Source organism: Daldinia decipiens, assembly GCF_022478715.1.
Source record: "Daldinia decipiens strain CBS 113046 unplaced genomic scaffold F4813scaffold_1, whole genome shotgun sequence".
Taxonomy (NCBI): Eukaryota; Fungi; Ascomycota; class Sordariomycetes; order Xylariales; family Hypoxylaceae; genus Daldinia; species Daldinia decipiens.
Window position 1 is genome coordinate 1297991 of NW_026054544.1, and position 16457 is coordinate 1314447.

General features: G+C 47.7%; 6 protein-coding genes and 1 non-coding gene across 7 annotated transcripts; 2 read left to right on the forward strand and 5 right to left on the reverse strand.

Moving 5' to 3' along the window:
• Window positions 1-508: 508 nt before the first annotated feature.
• F4813DRAFT_t5 lies at window positions 509-579 on the reverse strand. Its single transcript has one exon. It is a non-coding gene; the product is annotated as a tRNA-Gly (tRNA).
• Window positions 580-1065: 486 nt separating this feature from the next.
• On the forward strand, window positions 1066-3002 carry F4813DRAFT_14638 (P-loop containing nucleoside triphosphate hydrolase protein). The gene is made up of 6 exons (XM_049238897.1): window positions 1066-1343; window positions 1403-1431; window positions 1494-1508; window positions 1564-1588; window positions 1648-2079; window positions 2185-3002. Exons 1-6 carry the CDS (start codon window positions 1315-1317, stop codon window positions 2768-2770), a joined length of 1116 nt encoding a protein of 371 aa, XP_049104896.1. The 5' UTR covers window positions 1066-1314; the 3' UTR covers window positions 2771-3002.
• F4813DRAFT_342386 (uncharacterized protein) lies at window positions 2814-3944 on the reverse strand. Its single transcript, XM_049241405.1, has 3 exons — window positions 3460-3944; window positions 3238-3324; window positions 2814-3163 (listed from the first exon to the last, which is right to left on the reverse strand). Exons 1-3 carry the CDS (start codon window positions 3600-3602, stop codon window positions 3049-3051), a joined length of 345 nt encoding a protein of 114 aa, XP_049104897.1. The 5' UTR covers window positions 3603-3944; the 3' UTR covers window positions 2814-3048.
• Window positions 3945-8776: 4832 nt separating this feature from the next.
• F4813DRAFT_342392 (acyl-CoA dehydrogenase NM domain-like protein) lies at window positions 8777-10792 on the reverse strand. Its single transcript, XM_049241406.1, has 4 exons — window positions 10527-10792; window positions 10392-10468; window positions 9910-10336; window positions 8777-9858 (listed from the first exon to the last, which is right to left on the reverse strand). Exons 1-4 carry the CDS (start codon window positions 10548-10550, stop codon window positions 9034-9036), a joined length of 1353 nt encoding a protein of 450 aa, XP_049104898.1. The 5' UTR covers window positions 10551-10792; the 3' UTR covers window positions 8777-9033.
• Window positions 10793-11062: 270 nt separating this feature from the next.
• On the forward strand, window positions 11063-12393 carry F4813DRAFT_14701 (uncharacterized protein). Its single transcript, XM_049238906.1, has one exon. The coding sequence runs from the start codon at window positions 11138-11140 to the stop codon at window positions 12296-12298; it is 1161 nt and encodes a 386-aa protein (XP_049104899.1). The 5' UTR covers window positions 11063-11137; the 3' UTR covers window positions 12299-12393.
• Window positions 12394-12489: 96 nt separating this feature from the next.
• Window positions 12490-13419, reverse strand: F4813DRAFT_384510 (uncharacterized protein; the record flags this gene model as incomplete). The annotated part of the gene is made up of 1 exon (XM_049246097.1): window positions 12490-13419. The coding sequence occupies one exon, from the start codon at window positions 13417-13419 to the stop codon at window positions 12490-12492; it is 930 nt and encodes a 309-aa protein (XP_049104900.1).
• A 196-nt stretch (window positions 13420-13615) lies between these two features.
• On the reverse strand, window positions 13616-16354 carry F4813DRAFT_14703 (spindle pole body formation-associated protein-domain-containing protein). Its single transcript, XM_049238907.1, has 2 exons — window positions 15959-16354; window positions 13616-15889 (listed from the first exon to the last, which is right to left on the reverse strand). The coding sequence occupies exons 1-2, from the start codon at window positions 16026-16028 to the stop codon at window positions 13782-13784; spliced, it is 2178 nt and encodes a 725-aa protein (XP_049104901.1). The 5' UTR covers window positions 16029-16354; the 3' UTR covers window positions 13616-13781.
• Between the last annotated feature and the right edge of the window lie 103 nt (window positions 16355-16457).

Genomic DNA, 16457 nt, shown 5'->3' on the forward strand with positions numbered 1-16457 from the left:
TTCTTTGTAAGCAGTCATGACATCTAATGTTAACAGCTTGCTACATCAAAACATCTCACGGCGTCTCTGAATAAGGCACAGGAGTGAAGGTAGCCAAGGCGAAAGACGAATTAGCCGGAATGGCAAAGTGTAGATCATTGAGCGCGCAAGAAGCGGCGGTTTTAGATATGGGGGTGATCGTCTATTTTCAATGGGTCTGATTATTATAAGTCCTTGGCGGCGTGACATTGAATTATGATGTTTTTCTGATTTTAAGTGCTCCGTAAATCGCGGATGGGAAAGAAGTAGCATCGTCGAAGGCGCAGACTCACAATCTTACTCCTGATAGGTATTGCAATACTGAACTATACATGTCGAGCACCGTCTACTAGGAACCATGGCAGCGTCAGGTTAAGAATGCTACTGCCTAACAGGTAACTTGACTACCTTTAGGTGGGTTATAGACACAATCTCGGACAATAAACAAAAAGATTTCTCAACTCTAGAAGGAAATTGCAAAAAGTTGAAATGCATCAGCCGCGAATCGAACGCGGGGCCCATCGATGGCAACGATGGATTTTACCACTAAACCACTGATGCCGTGCGGGGATTATTTGTTCCGGCGGTAACTGGCTTTTATATACGGAATACGTAGACTTGGTATGTTAATGACAAGTGCTACAAGTCCCATTATGGATTCTACCCTATGTATCTCATAAAGCCGACTGATTAATATCCACGCCTTGCATTTACTAAATAAGTTCGCTCATGTGTATTCAGATTTAAAGAGCCACTGTCCTTGTTTAAGTCCAGCAATACCTTGGCGCTAAGTATTGTATAACTTCAATTGACAAGTGAAATAAAATACAAAGTCTACACCGTGTAGTTTCTTTATTGCTAGAATTTCTAATCAAAATCATATTTTTCTTAAATAAATATCTTTACGCTTATTGTTGAAAAGTGAAATACATACGAAAATAGACTCAATTGGAAGTAAGTGCCTGGGTATAAGCGGTAATAAGGCAGGCGGTGAAGAAATAATACTTTGTTAAAGAACCCCACGTTGAAATTCTGCCGTTCGAAGTGGGGTGGTGAGACTCTACACGGACTAGAATCGCGACTTCAACATTCTCTCTCTATATAGTATATATCAGGCCTGGCTCTTGTTCGTTCTGAAACTTTGCTCGTTGTAATTCTGGGGAGGAAACTTGTCAATACCTGCGACCCTACCTGATTTGGAAACTAGACGTTGTCTGTGGACGAACGACTTCCGGACTTATGATTATTGACTGTACCCATTGATAAACTAGATCCGCGGGATCTAAAGCCGTCAAGATGGTGAACATAACGGAAAAGATTAAGGAGTGAGTTAATCGTTATATTTCTAGCAGTGAGTCTTCATATACTTACTTTGTACATATAGGATCGAGGATGAGATGAAAAGGACGCAGAGTAAGGGCGCATCATCATGTCTGTCGCATAGTCTACATTCTGACTTATTCATCGGTATATAGAGAACAAGGCAACGGGTAAGACTACTATTACTACTATTATACTGAATTGGGTGCTAACGCTAGTTACCAGAATACCACCTTGGACTTCTTAAAGGGTACAATTCCGCGCACCTAATATCATTAGGGGAGATAATCTAACCACGGGCCTCTTCAGAAAACTCGCACGTCTAAGAGCGCAACTCCTCGAGCCCGGCCCAGGAGCAGGCGGAGGAGGCGGCGCAGGTTTCGATGTCAGCAAGAGCGGCGACGCGCGAATAGCGCTGGTCGGGTTTCCATCCGTCGGCAAATCGACGTTCTTATCGAAGGTGACTAAAACGAAGTCCGAAGTAGCTTCATACGCCTTCACAACCCTTACAGCTATCCCCGGTGTGCTCGAGTACGGCGGCGCCGAAATCCAACTGCTCGATCTGCCGGGAATCATCGAGGGTGCCGCGGAAGGCAAGGGCAGAGGACGACAAGTAATCTCGGCCGCTAAGACGAGCGACCTCATCCTTATGGTCCTCGATGCGACGAAGAGGGCAGAGCAAAGGGCCCTGCTAGAGGCTGAGCTAGAAGCTGTAGGGATTCGATTAAATAGGGAGCCACCGTAAGCCAACGGACTACAAGGGCCCAGGCCAAAATCTCTCACTCTAGATTTTGGCCTGGGCTTTCATACCCCTATTCTCTAGTACACAAGATTGATGAAAACTAGGAACATATATCTGAAAGCCAAGAAAGCCGGCGGCATGAAGATCAACTTCCAGTCATCCCCGAAGAACCTAGACGAAAAGATGGTGTTCAACATCTTGAGAGACTACAAGATGCTAAATTGCGAAGTCCTGGTTCGAGACGACGAGGCGACGGTTGACGACCTGATCGACGTCATCATGAAAGACCATCGCAAGTACATAAAGTGTCTTTATGTATACAACAAGATAGACAGCGTCTCCCTCGATTTCCTGGACAAGTTAGCGCGCGAGCCGCAGACCGTCGTCATGAGTTGCGAGTTGGACTTGGGCATTCAAGATGTAGTGGACCGCTGTTGGAAGGAATTACGACTGATCAGAATCTACACGAAGCGGAAAGGTATCGACCCCGATTTCAGCGAAGCGCTCATCGTGCGCAGCAACGCTACTATCGAAGACGTTTGCGACCGGATTCACCGGACCTTAAAGGATACGTACAAGTATGCTTTGGTATGGGGCGCAAGTGCTAGGCATATCCCGCAGAGGGTTGGTCTGGGACATGTAGTTGCCGACGAGGACGTGGTATACATAGTCAGTGGTTATAAGGCATAGTATAATAGTATACTCAATCGAGTCACGCGATTAGACGTAAAGGATAAAAAAAATAAGGCAGTGATTTATTCATGAATCATTGATGATGTCCGCCCATCAAAAAATGGGTATCGTCGTACACTCCCGTCCTAGAATTACCCCGGAATACCCTATAGTACCCTTCCACCAACGCCGTGGTGAGGTATCCGTGCCATCCTAAAGCAAAGCCATTTATTACAAGAGTGATCCGTAACGCCGCCGTCCCGTAAACCGAGGGGAACCAGGGAGCTAGCTGGCAGCTAGATTCCAGATTGGGGTCCAGCCTGGGATAGGACGGTCTTGGAGCCGCCGAAGATATCTTTGCCATCGAACTTCTTAGCGGACGTTTGGGCGAAGAGAGACTTGGGCTTGGCCCTACGTAGAAGTGATGGTTAGTATTCTGGATATCGTGAAGGAGACAAGATATGACAAGGGACTGTAAAGCTTACTTGCTGACGACTCGTCCCTTGAAGGCGCTGAGCTTGGCGGTGCAGGGGCTCATGATGTTGTCCGACGGCGAGACGTATTCCTGCTGTCTGCCATTGGTGGTATCCGAGTTAGCAAGGCGACGGTACTGAGGGTTCATAGCACGTGGGATGGCCGCGTCGACGCTGGTGACAGTGACGGTTACGGAGGTGGATATGGCTGTGTTGGTAACATTGGCTCCGTACTTCTCTTCCTCCATCTTGGAATGTAGGACCTGGCGATGGTATTCCAAGGTCTGGGCGCCGTTGGGCTTGCCGTTATCCATGGCGGCCGCGTCCTGGGTCTGGACCGAAGCGTTGACGTCCTTGGTAGCTAGAGGAGCACCCATTATGTCGAGATCGAGTTGTTTGCTGAAGGCTTTTGGAGGTTTCTGATTGCAAGATTGCGAAGTTGCGAAGTACGAAGACGACGTAGGTGAGGAATAGGAACGCCGAAGATGTTTGTTGAAGCTAATCAATGAGGCTGTACAGGTAGCAAGATTGAGTAGCGCGTGACGTATTTGTAATGGTGACCGTTGGATGTATCAGCTGCAATTGTTTGAGGATGTGCTGTGGAAATGTAGAAAGATTTGTGTAATCCAGGAATGCGACAAAGTCTTTTATGAAAGAGTGTGCATGTGAAAGATGAAGAAGTCAAGTGGGGTGATGGTCTAGAAAAAGTTCAACTGTGGACCTGCCGGGAAGAAAATAAAGAGAGTTGACCCGGCAACAGCTGGGATCCCTGGTCACTGCTCTTAGCTGCCGAGCAGCTTCCCGTAGTGGTTGCAGCTTTGTGACTATGTACCTAGGTTAGGTACAATGTACAATACACTGTTAGGATTCTTTAATGCTTCTATGCACATGTGGGGCTGGTTCACTGTAAACATTCTCCATAGCTACCGTCAAACATTATCGCATCAACAACTCTCCGCGCCAAATCATCTGCACTTCATCATCCTAGCAACGAAACATTCCGGACGCCAACCCTCCGGACAACGTACTAAAGTCATGGTTTAACGATATGACTTTTATGACTCATTCGCTTAATTTCCTAACCATGGAAACAAGCAACGAACATCTTCTAACTCACTAGGTTAATAGGCCTACTCAAGAAATCAAATCGAGAAATCCTTGCAATAATAAATGGGCCAAGGTTCAACCAAAAATGTGATCCGGGCATGGCAACTTTAATTGCTACTTTCTAGGATGCAACCCGTAACATACCTGTTGGCAGGTGGTCCATGTCATCAGGATGGATTACAGTTATAGCAGCTGCGGGCAGTCATGAGTCATTTGTCAGGTATCAAGGCAGTTACAATCAGAGCATCAGAGGCAGGAACGATGGCTTAGGGCTGGATATATAAACAGACAAGGTCCCGTAGTCTTTTCCAAGAATCAACAATACATCCGTAATACAAGACCAGTTCCACAACATCTAAAGGACTTTGGATCAATGCAAGCGCTCAACTCCAACATCTACAAATAACAGACAACAACGCGTCTAACAACCACAAATTACTTATGCCTAACTAGTGACCCTTAACACCATGTCACTATTAAAAATGGAAACTTGAGACTTTTGGGATGTCGTCCAACCTTGGTAATACTATGGTCAACAACCACGACGAAAGCGAATTCGACAATATTCCTGTCTTGCGCTATGTCTTGACCATAAACTTGCGCCTTCATTCTTCGGCACGACTTCCCAAAGTGGGAAGCCGAAAACGCAGCACCTAGCGAAGAAGAAGAACGAGGCGTCTGGTGTAGAGACCCTATGCCTAATAGAGATTATAGATACCGAGTTCTTCTTGGTATCTAATCGCTGCTCTGCCTAGAACAGCTTCTCGAGTTTTTCGACGAATTTACGAGGCTTGTCAGAGTACGTGTTTACTTTGGATCGTATCTGCAATTCTATATTCAAGCTGTCTTACTAATTTGCTTCTAGGAACTCCAAGTGTCATACGACTTGAAAACCTCTTGGGTCAAGGTGAAATGCATGGCCTAAGATGAAAAAGTTATGGCTGCTTGCCAGGCCGTACTGGATGGCAAGTTCTGGTTAACACTGTTATAATCATATATTTTTGCGCGTAAATACCTTAGAGTACCTGTTAAATGTTAGCGGCTTGTCTTGGCTGGCCTTAAGGAGACCACGCAATTATGTAGTCATAAGAGCAGAGCTGCCAATTAGCTTCGAATAATTATGTTGTTATAATAGAAACAATATTCAGAACCAAAAGTATGGCTACAAGTCCTTTTCGCCGTAGCATACGACTGACTATCTTAACAAGTACCCAAGTCAAGTCAAGTCAAGTCAAACAATTCTTGGGGGTCCTTTTGGGAACCGATTAAACTATTATTTGATAAACCATACATTTATCTTCTATAGACTCCTGACCTATCAGATTGGCCCCTTGGGAGCTTTCCCGCCAGCTTCTCCCAATCTTCACTCCTCGTCTTCCTCTAACCAGTATTTCAGGCACTGGGTCATCTCCAACATATCAGACTTCATCCGTCGAGGCTCATACATTGCTAGTTCCGATTGCTTTAAGATGCGCTTGCACTTCACAGACGTACTTGGAATCGAAAGAATGTCAAGAGCGAATTGATGCAGGCGTGGGAATTCGATTTGGTGGTCCCTCCACCACAGAAGAGGCTCTTGGCCGCGCTTGAATCCAGTCTTTTCCATGTCCAGGTAGTATTCAAGCTCGTCTTCATCCTCGGGGTCCGAATCAAAGCTGTCATAGTGTGACAGCCAAGCGGGCTTTTTCGGACTAGGTGGATGCGAGGATGACGCTGCCGCTTCGGCGTTGGATTGGGCAAGGGCTGCAGGATCAGCGTAATGGCTTCTCCAGTAAGCCATTACTTTTTCTTTGACTTCCTTGGCTAACTGAGGGTTGCGTATTTGAAGTCTCTTGAGGCGTTTGCTAGGGTCCAAGACAATAGCAGCCCAGTACGCCGGCATTCCATTGAACATGTCCCAGTATTCCTGAAGGACGTCATTTACGCGTCTTAAACCCTCGCGAATGTCTTCTCTACCCTGCTCTCCGACATCGTCCCTTGTCTCTGTACGTGCCTTCTTTTTCTGTCGCGTGTCAAGATCAACTGCGACTTCTTCGTGTGGTCCATCGACCGATCTCCTCCGTTTCGTACTACATTGAATTGGTGTATGGGAAGATCGTTGGGAGGCAGCTTGGGAGGTTGGAATGGAGGAGCAATCCTCGGGTTTAGTCTGTCAATATTCAATTAGCCGAGACCAGAGGTGTCAATGAAGCGGGCACAAACTTCAGAATCAAAAGTCGAGTCCGCAGGGCTGGATCTCGAATGGTATTCCAGGAAATGACCTTTAAGCTCAAGTAGTAGAGCCATCACCATTGGTAGGTCCACCACACTACCCATATATGGAATCATGAGGCCGTCAATCGTTTTTAGAATAGTTCCAACCTCTTCTAGGCACGCCCAATCCTGTGGCCAGATCCTCTCGCTCAAACTGATCCGTCCTTTCTTTTGTCCCCTTTCTGAGTCGTATCTATCAGTAAAACGGACGATGGCCTCTTTAAACGTCAGGGTACTCTGAACCCCTTTGAGTACACCCTTCCAGCATGTGTCCCCTTCAACTTTGGCCATATTAGAACCACGCACTTCCAACTCCCCTTCACCAATATCCCATATACCTCTCGGGGAAGATGAGTTAAGAGATTCATCGCCTTCCGTATCTGTTTCCTCATCCTCGCCGAGGAATTCGTTTAATTCCTTATCGTCACCCTCTTCCATTAGCTTTCTTATGCCATCTATTTTCATCACCTCTTTGCAGAAGTCGATCCGCCGCTCTGGAGTTTCCCGAATAAAAGTGTTTATTCTGTAGCCGTTTTCAATACTAGGAATGGCAATAGATCGATGCCTTTCGTTGTCTCCGATCTTGTATACAAAATTCGTCGCGGTGGTATTGATGACGTGATCGCAGCTTCGCACATGAACTTGGTCGACGAGCTTTATTGCATCCTGTTCAGTAAGATCTGAGTTGTAATGCCGTAGGAGCAAACACAAGACCTGGTCATTTCCTACCAAAAATTACCTAAAAGAACATATAGAGCGACTTGGATGCTTTTCACTAACTGGTATGGTGATTGGCGACATAAAAGCCTAGCTGGCTATGGATCCCGTATTCCTCGATCACGCCTATGAGACTGTAGGCTATGTTTTCAGGGCTATAAGCTCCTTCAACCTTCTTAATTCCAATAAGTCTCGCCCTTGGTTTCCAGTTCTTGTCAACAAAGTGTGCCACGACGACGAGAATACTTTTATTCTTGTAAGTAGATAGCGACGTATCGAAAGAGAGGTGAATTTTTGACAGGGCTTCTACTCGAAGCTGCTCTTTAATGATAGCGCGGCCTGCCTGGAAAGCTTCAAGTAGCCAAGAATGAGCGGTAGAGATTGAGTCGGGAAGTAACCCCTCAACCCAGTCTCCTGTCAAACAGCAAGCCAACTTCTTGAAAGCCTCTGTTGTACAAGTATCGGGTGGAATATCATGCTTTACGATTAGTTTGAGCAACATAACCTTGTATATCTCAGCTTGTTCTTGTAGTCCTTGATGTTGATCTTGTCGGATAATATGACGACTAAAAGGACTGGCCTGGGGACTCGAAATGATTGAGTTATCCCCACGTTTTCCTATGACCAAGCCGTGGCCACTTCTCCCCTTGGTCTCCAAATGGGCCTTTGGGCCATTCGTAGAAGCACCGTTGAAGATCTTGATTCGACCTAACTTATCGCAGTGATGACAGAGCCATATCTTGATGCCTTTCCTTTCCCGGGGGACACCATGTTTGACTTCCGTCTCAATCGGAATTAGGTAGTCTCCATGCTCTAGGATGCTGGAGTTGGTAGTCGTTTGAAGCCATACGTTAGCGATATATTGTTTATCATAAATTGTGATTCTGGGGAGCTTGTTCCAGGATGTGTCCTCCAGGATACCATCTGATTTCTGCTTAATTTGCTCTCGGATTGTTATTCGCTGTGGCTGATTTCTAGTCGCCATTGTGTAAAATAGTTTCAAACCCCCTTTGTATGTGAGAATTATTAGATAGTAAATGTTATGTTATGGGTGTTGTAGGGTTATCAGACCACTTTAATATATCAGTATCTTTAGAGTTCCATATTCACGACAACGCGTCTAAATTTCTTGAACAGGGGCTTCAAACTTCTGTGAAATTTTTTATTGATTGAAGACTTCAAGCAATAAGCAGGGTTATCGCTCAGCTCGCCCACATATCTAAAACAACCGATTAGGGGGGACCTGGATCCTGCTCCTTTGTTATCGTATTAATTCTTGATTAAATGGTCATCGGGCGGAACAGTGTCAGGGATACTCCCAGTATCGGAGTCGTTTTCCCTGTTTTCTTTGGCAATGCTTTGATTCAAATCAAAACTCCGCTTTACGGTTGAGGGCTAGTTAGGTTAAGTGTTTCTTAGGGCATAATGTCAATCTACCTAATGATATGCATATCAGTACAAGAAGAAATAGAGACAATGATGAGACAGTGAAATTTATAAATTTATAGCATAGCAAAAGATAATGACGGCACTAACGAACAACCCAATATATACGAGGTACGCGGTATAGCAAGCTACTTATAGAACCACTGTAATATACATATAAGCTTTCTTTGGCTGTAAGCTTAACATTTACGCCACCCAGCATTGTTGATATCTCAACTGATAATGTAATTATGGATGCCTGAGCATGAACAGTAGCATTCAAATTAAATTGCTCCTGTGATTATCTTATAACCTCGGTTTGATGTTAGATCCTGGTTGAAACCGCTTCAGATTGTTCTGCTTCAACAGCTGTTCTGCTTTTTCCTTCTGCCAGAGTAGTTTCTGCGAGACTTCCTTGCCCCTTTTATTCTCGTTCCGGCCTAATTGTTGCAGGTGAACCTCATCTGGCCCATCAGCTAGTCGTAGAGTCCGGATAAGCGCCCAGCTATTCGCGAGAGGCGTGTCCTGGCTGACGCCCGCTCCGCCGAATGCCTGGACGGCGCGGTCGATGACTGTCAATGCGGTCTGCGGGACGAGCACCTTTGCCTGGGCGATCTCCTTCAACGTCGCTTTCGGTCCTAGGTCGTCCATCTTGACGGCGGCGTTGAGGACGATCAATCGTGCCGCATCAATTTCTATTCGCGACTTGGCGACCCATTCCAGGATAACACCATGCTCCCTCAACTGCTTCCCGAACGGGGTCTTCTTGGGGTCGTTGATTCTCATCAACATCCACTCAAGCGCGTTCTCAGCGGCGCCGATACTGCGCATAGCGTGGTGAATGCGGCCTGGTCCTAAACGACCCTGGATGATCTCGAAACCACGACCCTCACCGAGGACTAGGTTGCTCACCGGGACCCGCACATTGTGGAAAGAAATATGACCGTGTCCGTGAGGCGCATCATCATATCCGTAGACATTAAGCATGCGGTGGATAGTTATGCCTTTCGTGTTAGCCGGTACAAGTATAACCGACTGTTGCTTGTAGGGGTCCTTGTTGTTAGAGTCCGACTTGCCCATCACAATGTAGATCTTACACCGGGGATCACCGGCACCACTTGACCACCATTTCTAGGAATTCGTTAGTTTAACATATAGTACAAAGATAGAGGATATACATACAGAGCCATTTAGGACATATTCATTCCCTTCTTTCTTTATGCTAAGCTGAATATTTGTCGCATCTGATGAGGCAACATCGGGCTCGGTCATAAGAAAAGCTGACCTGATCTCACCCTCCATCAATGGCTTTAACCACTGGGCTTTCTGAGCGTCGTTGCCGTACTTAGCCAAGACCTCCATATTTCCCGTGTCTGGTGCTGAGCAGTTGGTAGCCTCGGAGGCTATCTTTGACCTTCCTAGCCACTCGGCCATCAGGCCATATTCCAGATTTGTGTAGCCTGGTGATTCCTTATAGTGGCCTTTGGGTAAAAACATATTCCACAACCCCAACTTCTTCGCTTTCGCCTTAAGCTCTTCGACAATAGGAGGGTGGCTTTCCCATCGTGCAGAACCTTCGCCGATCTGGGCCTCTATGACGGGGTCCGCTCTAATTGGTTTAATTATCAGCGATGCTTCAAATGTGAACGAGTTTTACGACTCACGGTATACACTCTTCCTCAACGAATTTGGCAACAATATCCAATGTATTCTTCGCCTTTTCGCTGACGCGATGTTTTACCTACGAGCTTTTGTAAGCTCGAGCATTGCATTGAGGATATGTGGTTAACTTCTCTTACAATATCCGGAATCCTGGCAGACATGATGTGTAGGTAGATGTGTAGGTAGATTAATTGGGTTATGTACAATTAATGATTGGATGTTCTAGTTGAGCTTATGAATTTAAATATCTAAACAGAAGTTGGAGAAAGCTCTCAATTCCGAGGTGAGGACATGATAGAGACTAGCTTCACGTTGATAAACCGAGGTACGCGCCTCGTTTAGCGGGGTCCGCGTAGCATCATCAAGCTGTTACGAACGTCTATTGGGCGGGATCGAACCAGGGACAGCAGAGCGGCTTCCACCTGAGGCATACCTAGGTACCCCATACTAGCCATCATAGTATTGTGGGGCATGGCATTCTGCTGAGGGTTAACTGCAAGAACAGCCGAGTTATCGATAAGACCTACATTGTTAGAGCAATCTGGGGAAGTCGGGGAAAATCAAGCTAAGGTTAATCTGCTTTAACGAATAATTGATTTGCCCCATTATCCGAAATGCGACTAACGAATACTAACCTTTCAAGAAAACATTTCCAGTCAATCAAATTTACAGCCTCGCATCATAACTCGAATCATTCTCAGCCTGACCTCCAAACCTCCAAACCTCCATCAAACCAACGCTGCCCATCATGTCAGAAGAAAGAGAACCCGATCAGACTCTATCTACCGAGGTAGCTGTAGTAGCACCCAAAAAAGTCAAAAAGATTATTCGCAAGAAACGTCCCGCGCGACCGCAAGTCGACTCATCCTTCATAACATCCGAACCTCCACCCCAAACCGGTACCATCTTCAATATATGGTATAACAAGTGGTCAGGCGGTGACCGCGAAGACAAATACCTCTCCAAGACCCATGCTAAAGGTCGTTGCAACATCGCCAAGGACAGCGGCTACACACGCGCCGATAAAGTGCCAGGCTCTTACTTCTGTCTGTTCTTCGCGCGTGGCATCTGTCCCAAAGGCCAGGATTGCGAGTACCTACACCGACTTCCGGGCATCCACGACCTGTTCAACCCCAACGTCGACTGCTTCGGCCGCGACAAGCATTCCGATTACCGCGATGACATGGGTGGCGTGGGCAGCTTTCTACGCCAAAACCGCACCATCTACATCGGAAGGATACATGTTACTGACGATATTGAGGAGATTGTTGCTCGTCACTTTGCCGAATGGGGTCAGGTCGAGCGTATACGCGTGCTAAATACCCGCGGCGTGGCTTTTATCACATATACCAACGAGGCTAATGCCCAATTTGCGAAGGAAGCAATGGCACATCAATCTCTAGACCACGAGGAGATTTTAAACGTACGGTGGGCCACAGCAGACCCAAATCCCATGGCGCAGGCAAGAGAGGCGAGACGCATCGAGGAGCAGGCTGCCGAAGCTATTCGAAGGGCGTTGCCGGAGGCGTTCGTGGCCGAGATCGAAGGTCGAGACCCTGAAGCAAGGAAACGGCGAAAGATCGAGAGCAGCTTTGGTCTAGAAGGATACGAGGCACCCGATGAGGTGTACTTTGCCCGTGGCGCGCAGGCGGTTAATCCAGCTGGGCGACAAGGCTACGAACTTGAGCAAGAGCAGAGATTGATGATAGAAAATGGCGAAGCTGGTGGTGGCTTCGAGGCAATAATCGGGGGTCAACAACAGCCCGCAGAGCAGGAAGGGGGAATCTTCTCAAGCAGCACATTAGCAGCACTGAAGACGTCGAAGGTCTCCACGGCTCCGAAAGCCAAGGCAGTGGCATCGTCGGGGCCGTTAGTAGCATACGGAAGCGATAGCGAAGACGATGAATAAAGCTTCGCATGGATAGACTACATTGCCTTGTAGAAGCAAGCAGACACATGCCAAATTGTATATAATACCATACACTACCGTTCCATACCTATAGTCATAGATACCAACCAGCGCCCAAAGCGCCCTCAAATTGTCGTAATCCCGCACCCTCAACTGTAACCGCATCCTTCATCTCCCTCGCTCAATACCCATCAGCTATTGAATATCCTAGAATACAACAACTCATGCCGTCCAATCCACAAATCCATCACCGGCACGCTCTGCCCCGCCTCCTCAACCGCCGTATCCCACTCCCGCGCAATTACTTCCGTCAGCAGACCCTGCACCTCGCCCCCCGCGAGAATCCGCTGCGCCTGGTACGGCCCGAACAGCCCGGCCCGGACGGCGGCCGAGACAAGCGCCTTGACGTGGCTCAGCATGAACACATACGCCGTCTGCCGCAGACTGAGCCCGCACAAGCTAGCCACGGCGCCGAACAGCGGCGCCAGGTGCGCCGACACTGGAGGCGGCAGTTCTTTCCCACCGTCCCCGCTAGCCGCGCCGGCCCGCAACACCTCCGCGTACGGCACCAGCGTCCCGCGCGGATCCGCAGCCGCGGCAATGCTTTTCTCCCAGATGGCCAGGAGCGCGCGGCCCTGCTGGACGGAAGCGCGGCGGCCGACGGCACACACGATGGCCGCGTCCAGCGCGTCGTCGAGGGCGACGAGTGTATCCGGGACGGGGTCGCGGTGGGCGGCGAGCGTGAAGGGGAGCGTGGTGCTGGCGTACGAGGATATGGACAGCGGGAGGAAAGACGAGAACGGAGATGCAGATGCAGACGCAGACGCCGAGGTGGAGGTGGGGAATGAGGGGCCGCCGGGGCGGGGTCCGCGCCGCGTGTGTGATAGGTATGATTCTAGTCCGGAGCTGAAGGCGAATGATCCTAGTGGGAGGGCGGAGTCTGAGAGGAGGAGGAGGTAGTGGTGTGCGGATTGTGATGACGGGTAGGAAAGAGATGGCTTGTTAATATTCGTGGTATCTGATTTCGCTAGGCGATGTTTGGCTCTTTGGAGGCGGAGTTCTAAGTTTGCGATTTCATTTTCGAGCACCTCCTGGGACTCATCGTTCAAGGTTGAATCCATAATGGCATTATTAGAAGGGGATTTACTCATCACTTAAAATAGTATCAAGAGGTAGTAACGAAGTAGCGAGGAAAAAGAATCTCTTGATCCATTCCCATCAACTACCTAGCATTGAAGTCCATGGCAATCTTTAATCTTACAAAAGCCTTATCTCTCGGCTGGTATCTCCACCTAACTTAACTCCTCGACCTAAACCTGAACAATCCCGTACCTGTGCCAATACAAGGTAGGGGGGAAACGCCAAATGAAATACTAAACTCCTGCAATGCAATCCCATATTATACCCCCAAGTTTTGTCTCCAACCGTGCCATATGCTTGTACCTGTCATTCAAGTCTTCGTCCCGTCACATAAGATTTAGCCTCATGGTTTGATATTCTCCTTGTCGCGACCACCACCGTTCCGCTGTCTCTCGAGCTTCTTTTTCTCCAAGCGAGCTCGAGCTGCAGCTTGTCGGTCGGCAGGTAGGGTACATCTAGAAGTATTCCCCGATGTGTGCTCTGCCTCGGGACCTCCGAGACGAGCGAATTTGTCCTGGACGAGATCATAACCAAGCCCTTCGCTACCCGAAGAAAAGGAACGACCGTTATAAGACTTAGGTCTTGAGCGGCGCGGTGTTGGCCTCTCTAAAGAGCCATGCATCTCAACATCGCGGTCTACACGATCCACACGATCCACACGATCCACGCGATCCGCACGATCCGCACGGTCCGCGCCAGCTGCACGAGCTGCACGTGCCTCAGCAATCTTTTCATCGAGTAGCTCTCTTGAAGTCATCGTATCCCTCGTTGTCGACTGATTCATTCTGTTTGAGAGAATATTGGACATAGCTCTACCCGAGTCGAATGTTGATAGTGGAGCCTTGGGTTTTGTAATGGATCGAGGCGGGGTAATATCTAAGTCCTTCTCACGCTTGTTGATTTCTACCTGATCCTTCTTGTCCTTTCTCAGTTGGTTCTTGATGTCCTTAAAACTGTTCGACCAGTCAGACGGGAGGAAAGTATTGCGTTTGATCGATTTGGGCGTATCGTCAAACTCCTCCAGGTGTCCAAGTAGAGATCTTTGAGTCATATCAAGAGTGACATCCTCAACCGAAGCTGAACGTTTAAGATTGCGTACAGGGTTGTCACTCTCGTATTTGGAGGGCTTATTGAGCGACTCGATGCCCAACTTCAAAGCTCGGGTCGCCTTAATCGAGGGATTCGCTACCTCAATTGCCTTGATAGTACTCTCTAGCTCGGCAATCTTGTCGTTCTTCGCTTGTAACACCTGTATAGCTTCGGCAGTCCGAGATTTAGCATCATTCTTCAGGGATTCGTAATCCTTCTTCAACTGCCGAATCTCACGATCCTTTTGGTGTGACTCTTCTTTAGCTACCTGTAGCTTATGCTCTAATTTCTTTACTTGCGTAGAATCGGTAAATCCTCTATCGACATGCTCATCTTGTAGTTTAGTCGCTCGTTCCTCCGCTGCGCTTAGATCTGACTTTAGTTTGCTGACTTCTTTCCGAAGCTTGTCCATCTGCTTTAACTCAGATCGCGCTCGTCTTAGTTCTCGGCTGACTTCAAGAAGTGTACTTTCGGTCCTAGGTGATGTATCGATACGCCGGCGGTCGGACTGACTAGAACTGGATTCGCCTCTGTGTTCCTGGATGAGAGCTTCGAGTTCTTTCACTTGATCTCGATAGTGCGTAGCAAGGGCAGTCTGCTTCTCTAAATCCTTCGCTAGAGTAGTGTCCTCGCGATCACTACCACGCCTCCTCTTGTCTGTGGCCTGAGAGGACATAGTAGCAATTTTCTCCTCCATCTGGGCTACCTTTAGTTGCTCATCCTTTAATTTTTGAGCCAGGTCGAGTGCCTCGGCATCCTTCTGCTGGGCATAGGACTTGGCTAGAGCCTTAAACTTCACCATACGCTCGATGTCAGCCATTGCCTCGTCACGGTATCTGTTAAACTCCGCTTTCCAATATTTGCCTGACTCCGAGTGTGGCTCATTAAGATCCACTGTTATATCACGGTCGCAAACATCATCTTCCCATTCCTCTTCAGACTCATCGTCAACTGGCTTTGGAGGAGGTTCCTCCTGTTCTCTCTCGATAGGCTTTTTGGATCTTGCCGAGCGAGAATTTTCCAATGCCTGCTGCAATGTTGATCTCCTTCGTAGACGCGCCGAGGCAAGGGGACTGGCATCAAGACCACCGCCACTACCAGCTTTAACATCATGATTAAATGAAACACGTTTCCGACGTGCGGTTCCAGTACCCGGAGTTAAAAGAATACCCGTCGGTTGCTTGCTTGGGGACTGCTTGGTCGGGGAAGTTATATCATTGGGTGTTGAATTGTCATTTTTGTTCTTCGTATATTTGCTACTGGTTGTTTCGGAGCGAGACGTTCCAAAGAGGGCATTTCTGAATGCTCGAGCGGCAAAAACAGGGGCGGGCGTATCTGGAGCCTCGAATTGTGTTGTATCTTCTATGAGAAATTAGCGGGTGTCAACAATATAGTCAATATAGTCAATATAGTAACTACAAGGCTGCTTACCATTACCACCGGACGCGTCCTTCGCCCCGGTGGCGCCTTGGAACCCTTTTTTGAGAGCCCACCCGAGCATTTTTGCTCGATGCGAAAGTGTTTAATCGTTGGCGCCAGAGATTGGATAGGTGCTTGTGTGGGTGTAGAATTGAAGTCGACGTGGATGTCAGTAGGAAGAAAGGTTATATGTTTACTTTGCCAGCCCGGAAGCCGCAGATCTGGGGCAACGCTGTACTTCAATTGATCCACCTGATACGCTAATGCGCTAACACGCTAGCACATGTGCTTAAAATCCAACCTTAAAGCCAGCTAAGTTCAATAGGTACCTGTGCAAGGTACATATACACATAAGCTATATGCCTATATAAATTAGGTAGTCACGGTTTTTCGTTCATTGAAACTTCCTCTTCTCAAAGCTACCTGTGCACTTTCTTAAACTATAGAATCAAAAAAAAAAGTCTTTTTAAGCTCTAACCTTTTATGTACAATTGAATGCTGATGCACAGCT

Bases quoted from the DNA above. Each gene is read 5' to 3' on its own strand.
- F4813DRAFT_342386 (XM_049241405.1), bottom strand. From the start codon at position 3,602: ATGGGTGCTCCTCTAGCTACCAAGGACGTCAACGCTTCGGTCCAGACC. The intron at 3,325-3,459 runs GTACGGAGCCAA...CACCAATGGCAG, and splicing joins TCCAAGATGGAGGAAGAGAA to ACAGCAGGAATACGTCTCGC. The intron at 3,164-3,237 runs GTAAGCTTTACA...ACTTCTACGTAG, and splicing joins AAGGGACGAGTCGTCAGCAA to GGCCAAGCCCAAGTCTCTCT.
- F4813DRAFT_14701 (XM_049238906.1), top strand. From the start codon at position 11,138: ATGTCAGAAGAAAGAGAACCCGATCAGACTCTATCTACCGAGGTAGCT.
- F4813DRAFT_14703 (XM_049238907.1), bottom strand. From the start codon at position 16,028: ATGCTCGGGTGGGCTCTCAAAAAAGGGTTCCAAGGCGCCACCGGGGCG. The intron at 15,890-15,958 runs GTAAGCAGCCTT...AATTTCTCATAG, and splicing joins GGACGCGTCCGGTGGTAATG to AAGATACAACACAATTCGAG.
- F4813DRAFT_342392 (XM_049241406.1), bottom strand. From the start codon at position 10,550: ATGTCTGCCAGGATTCCGGATATT. The intron at 10,469-10,526 runs GTAAGAGAAGTT...AAAAGCTCGTAG, and splicing joins CTGCCAGGATTCCGGATATT to GTAAAACATCGCGTCAGCGA. The intron at 10,337-10,391 runs GTGAGTCGTAAA...TAAACCAATTAG, and splicing joins GTTGAGGAAGAGTGTATACC to AGCGGACCCCGTCATAGAGG.
- F4813DRAFT_14638 (XM_049238897.1), top strand. From the start codon at position 1,315: ATGGTGAACATAACGGAAAAGATTAAGGA. The intron at 1,344-1,402 runs GTGAGTTAATCG...TTGTACATATAG, and splicing joins ATAACGGAAAAGATTAAGGA to GATCGAGGATGAGATGAAAA. The intron at 1,589-1,647 runs GTACAATTCCGC...GGGCCTCTTCAG, and splicing joins CACCTTGGACTTCTTAAAGG to AAAACTCGCACGTCTAAGAG.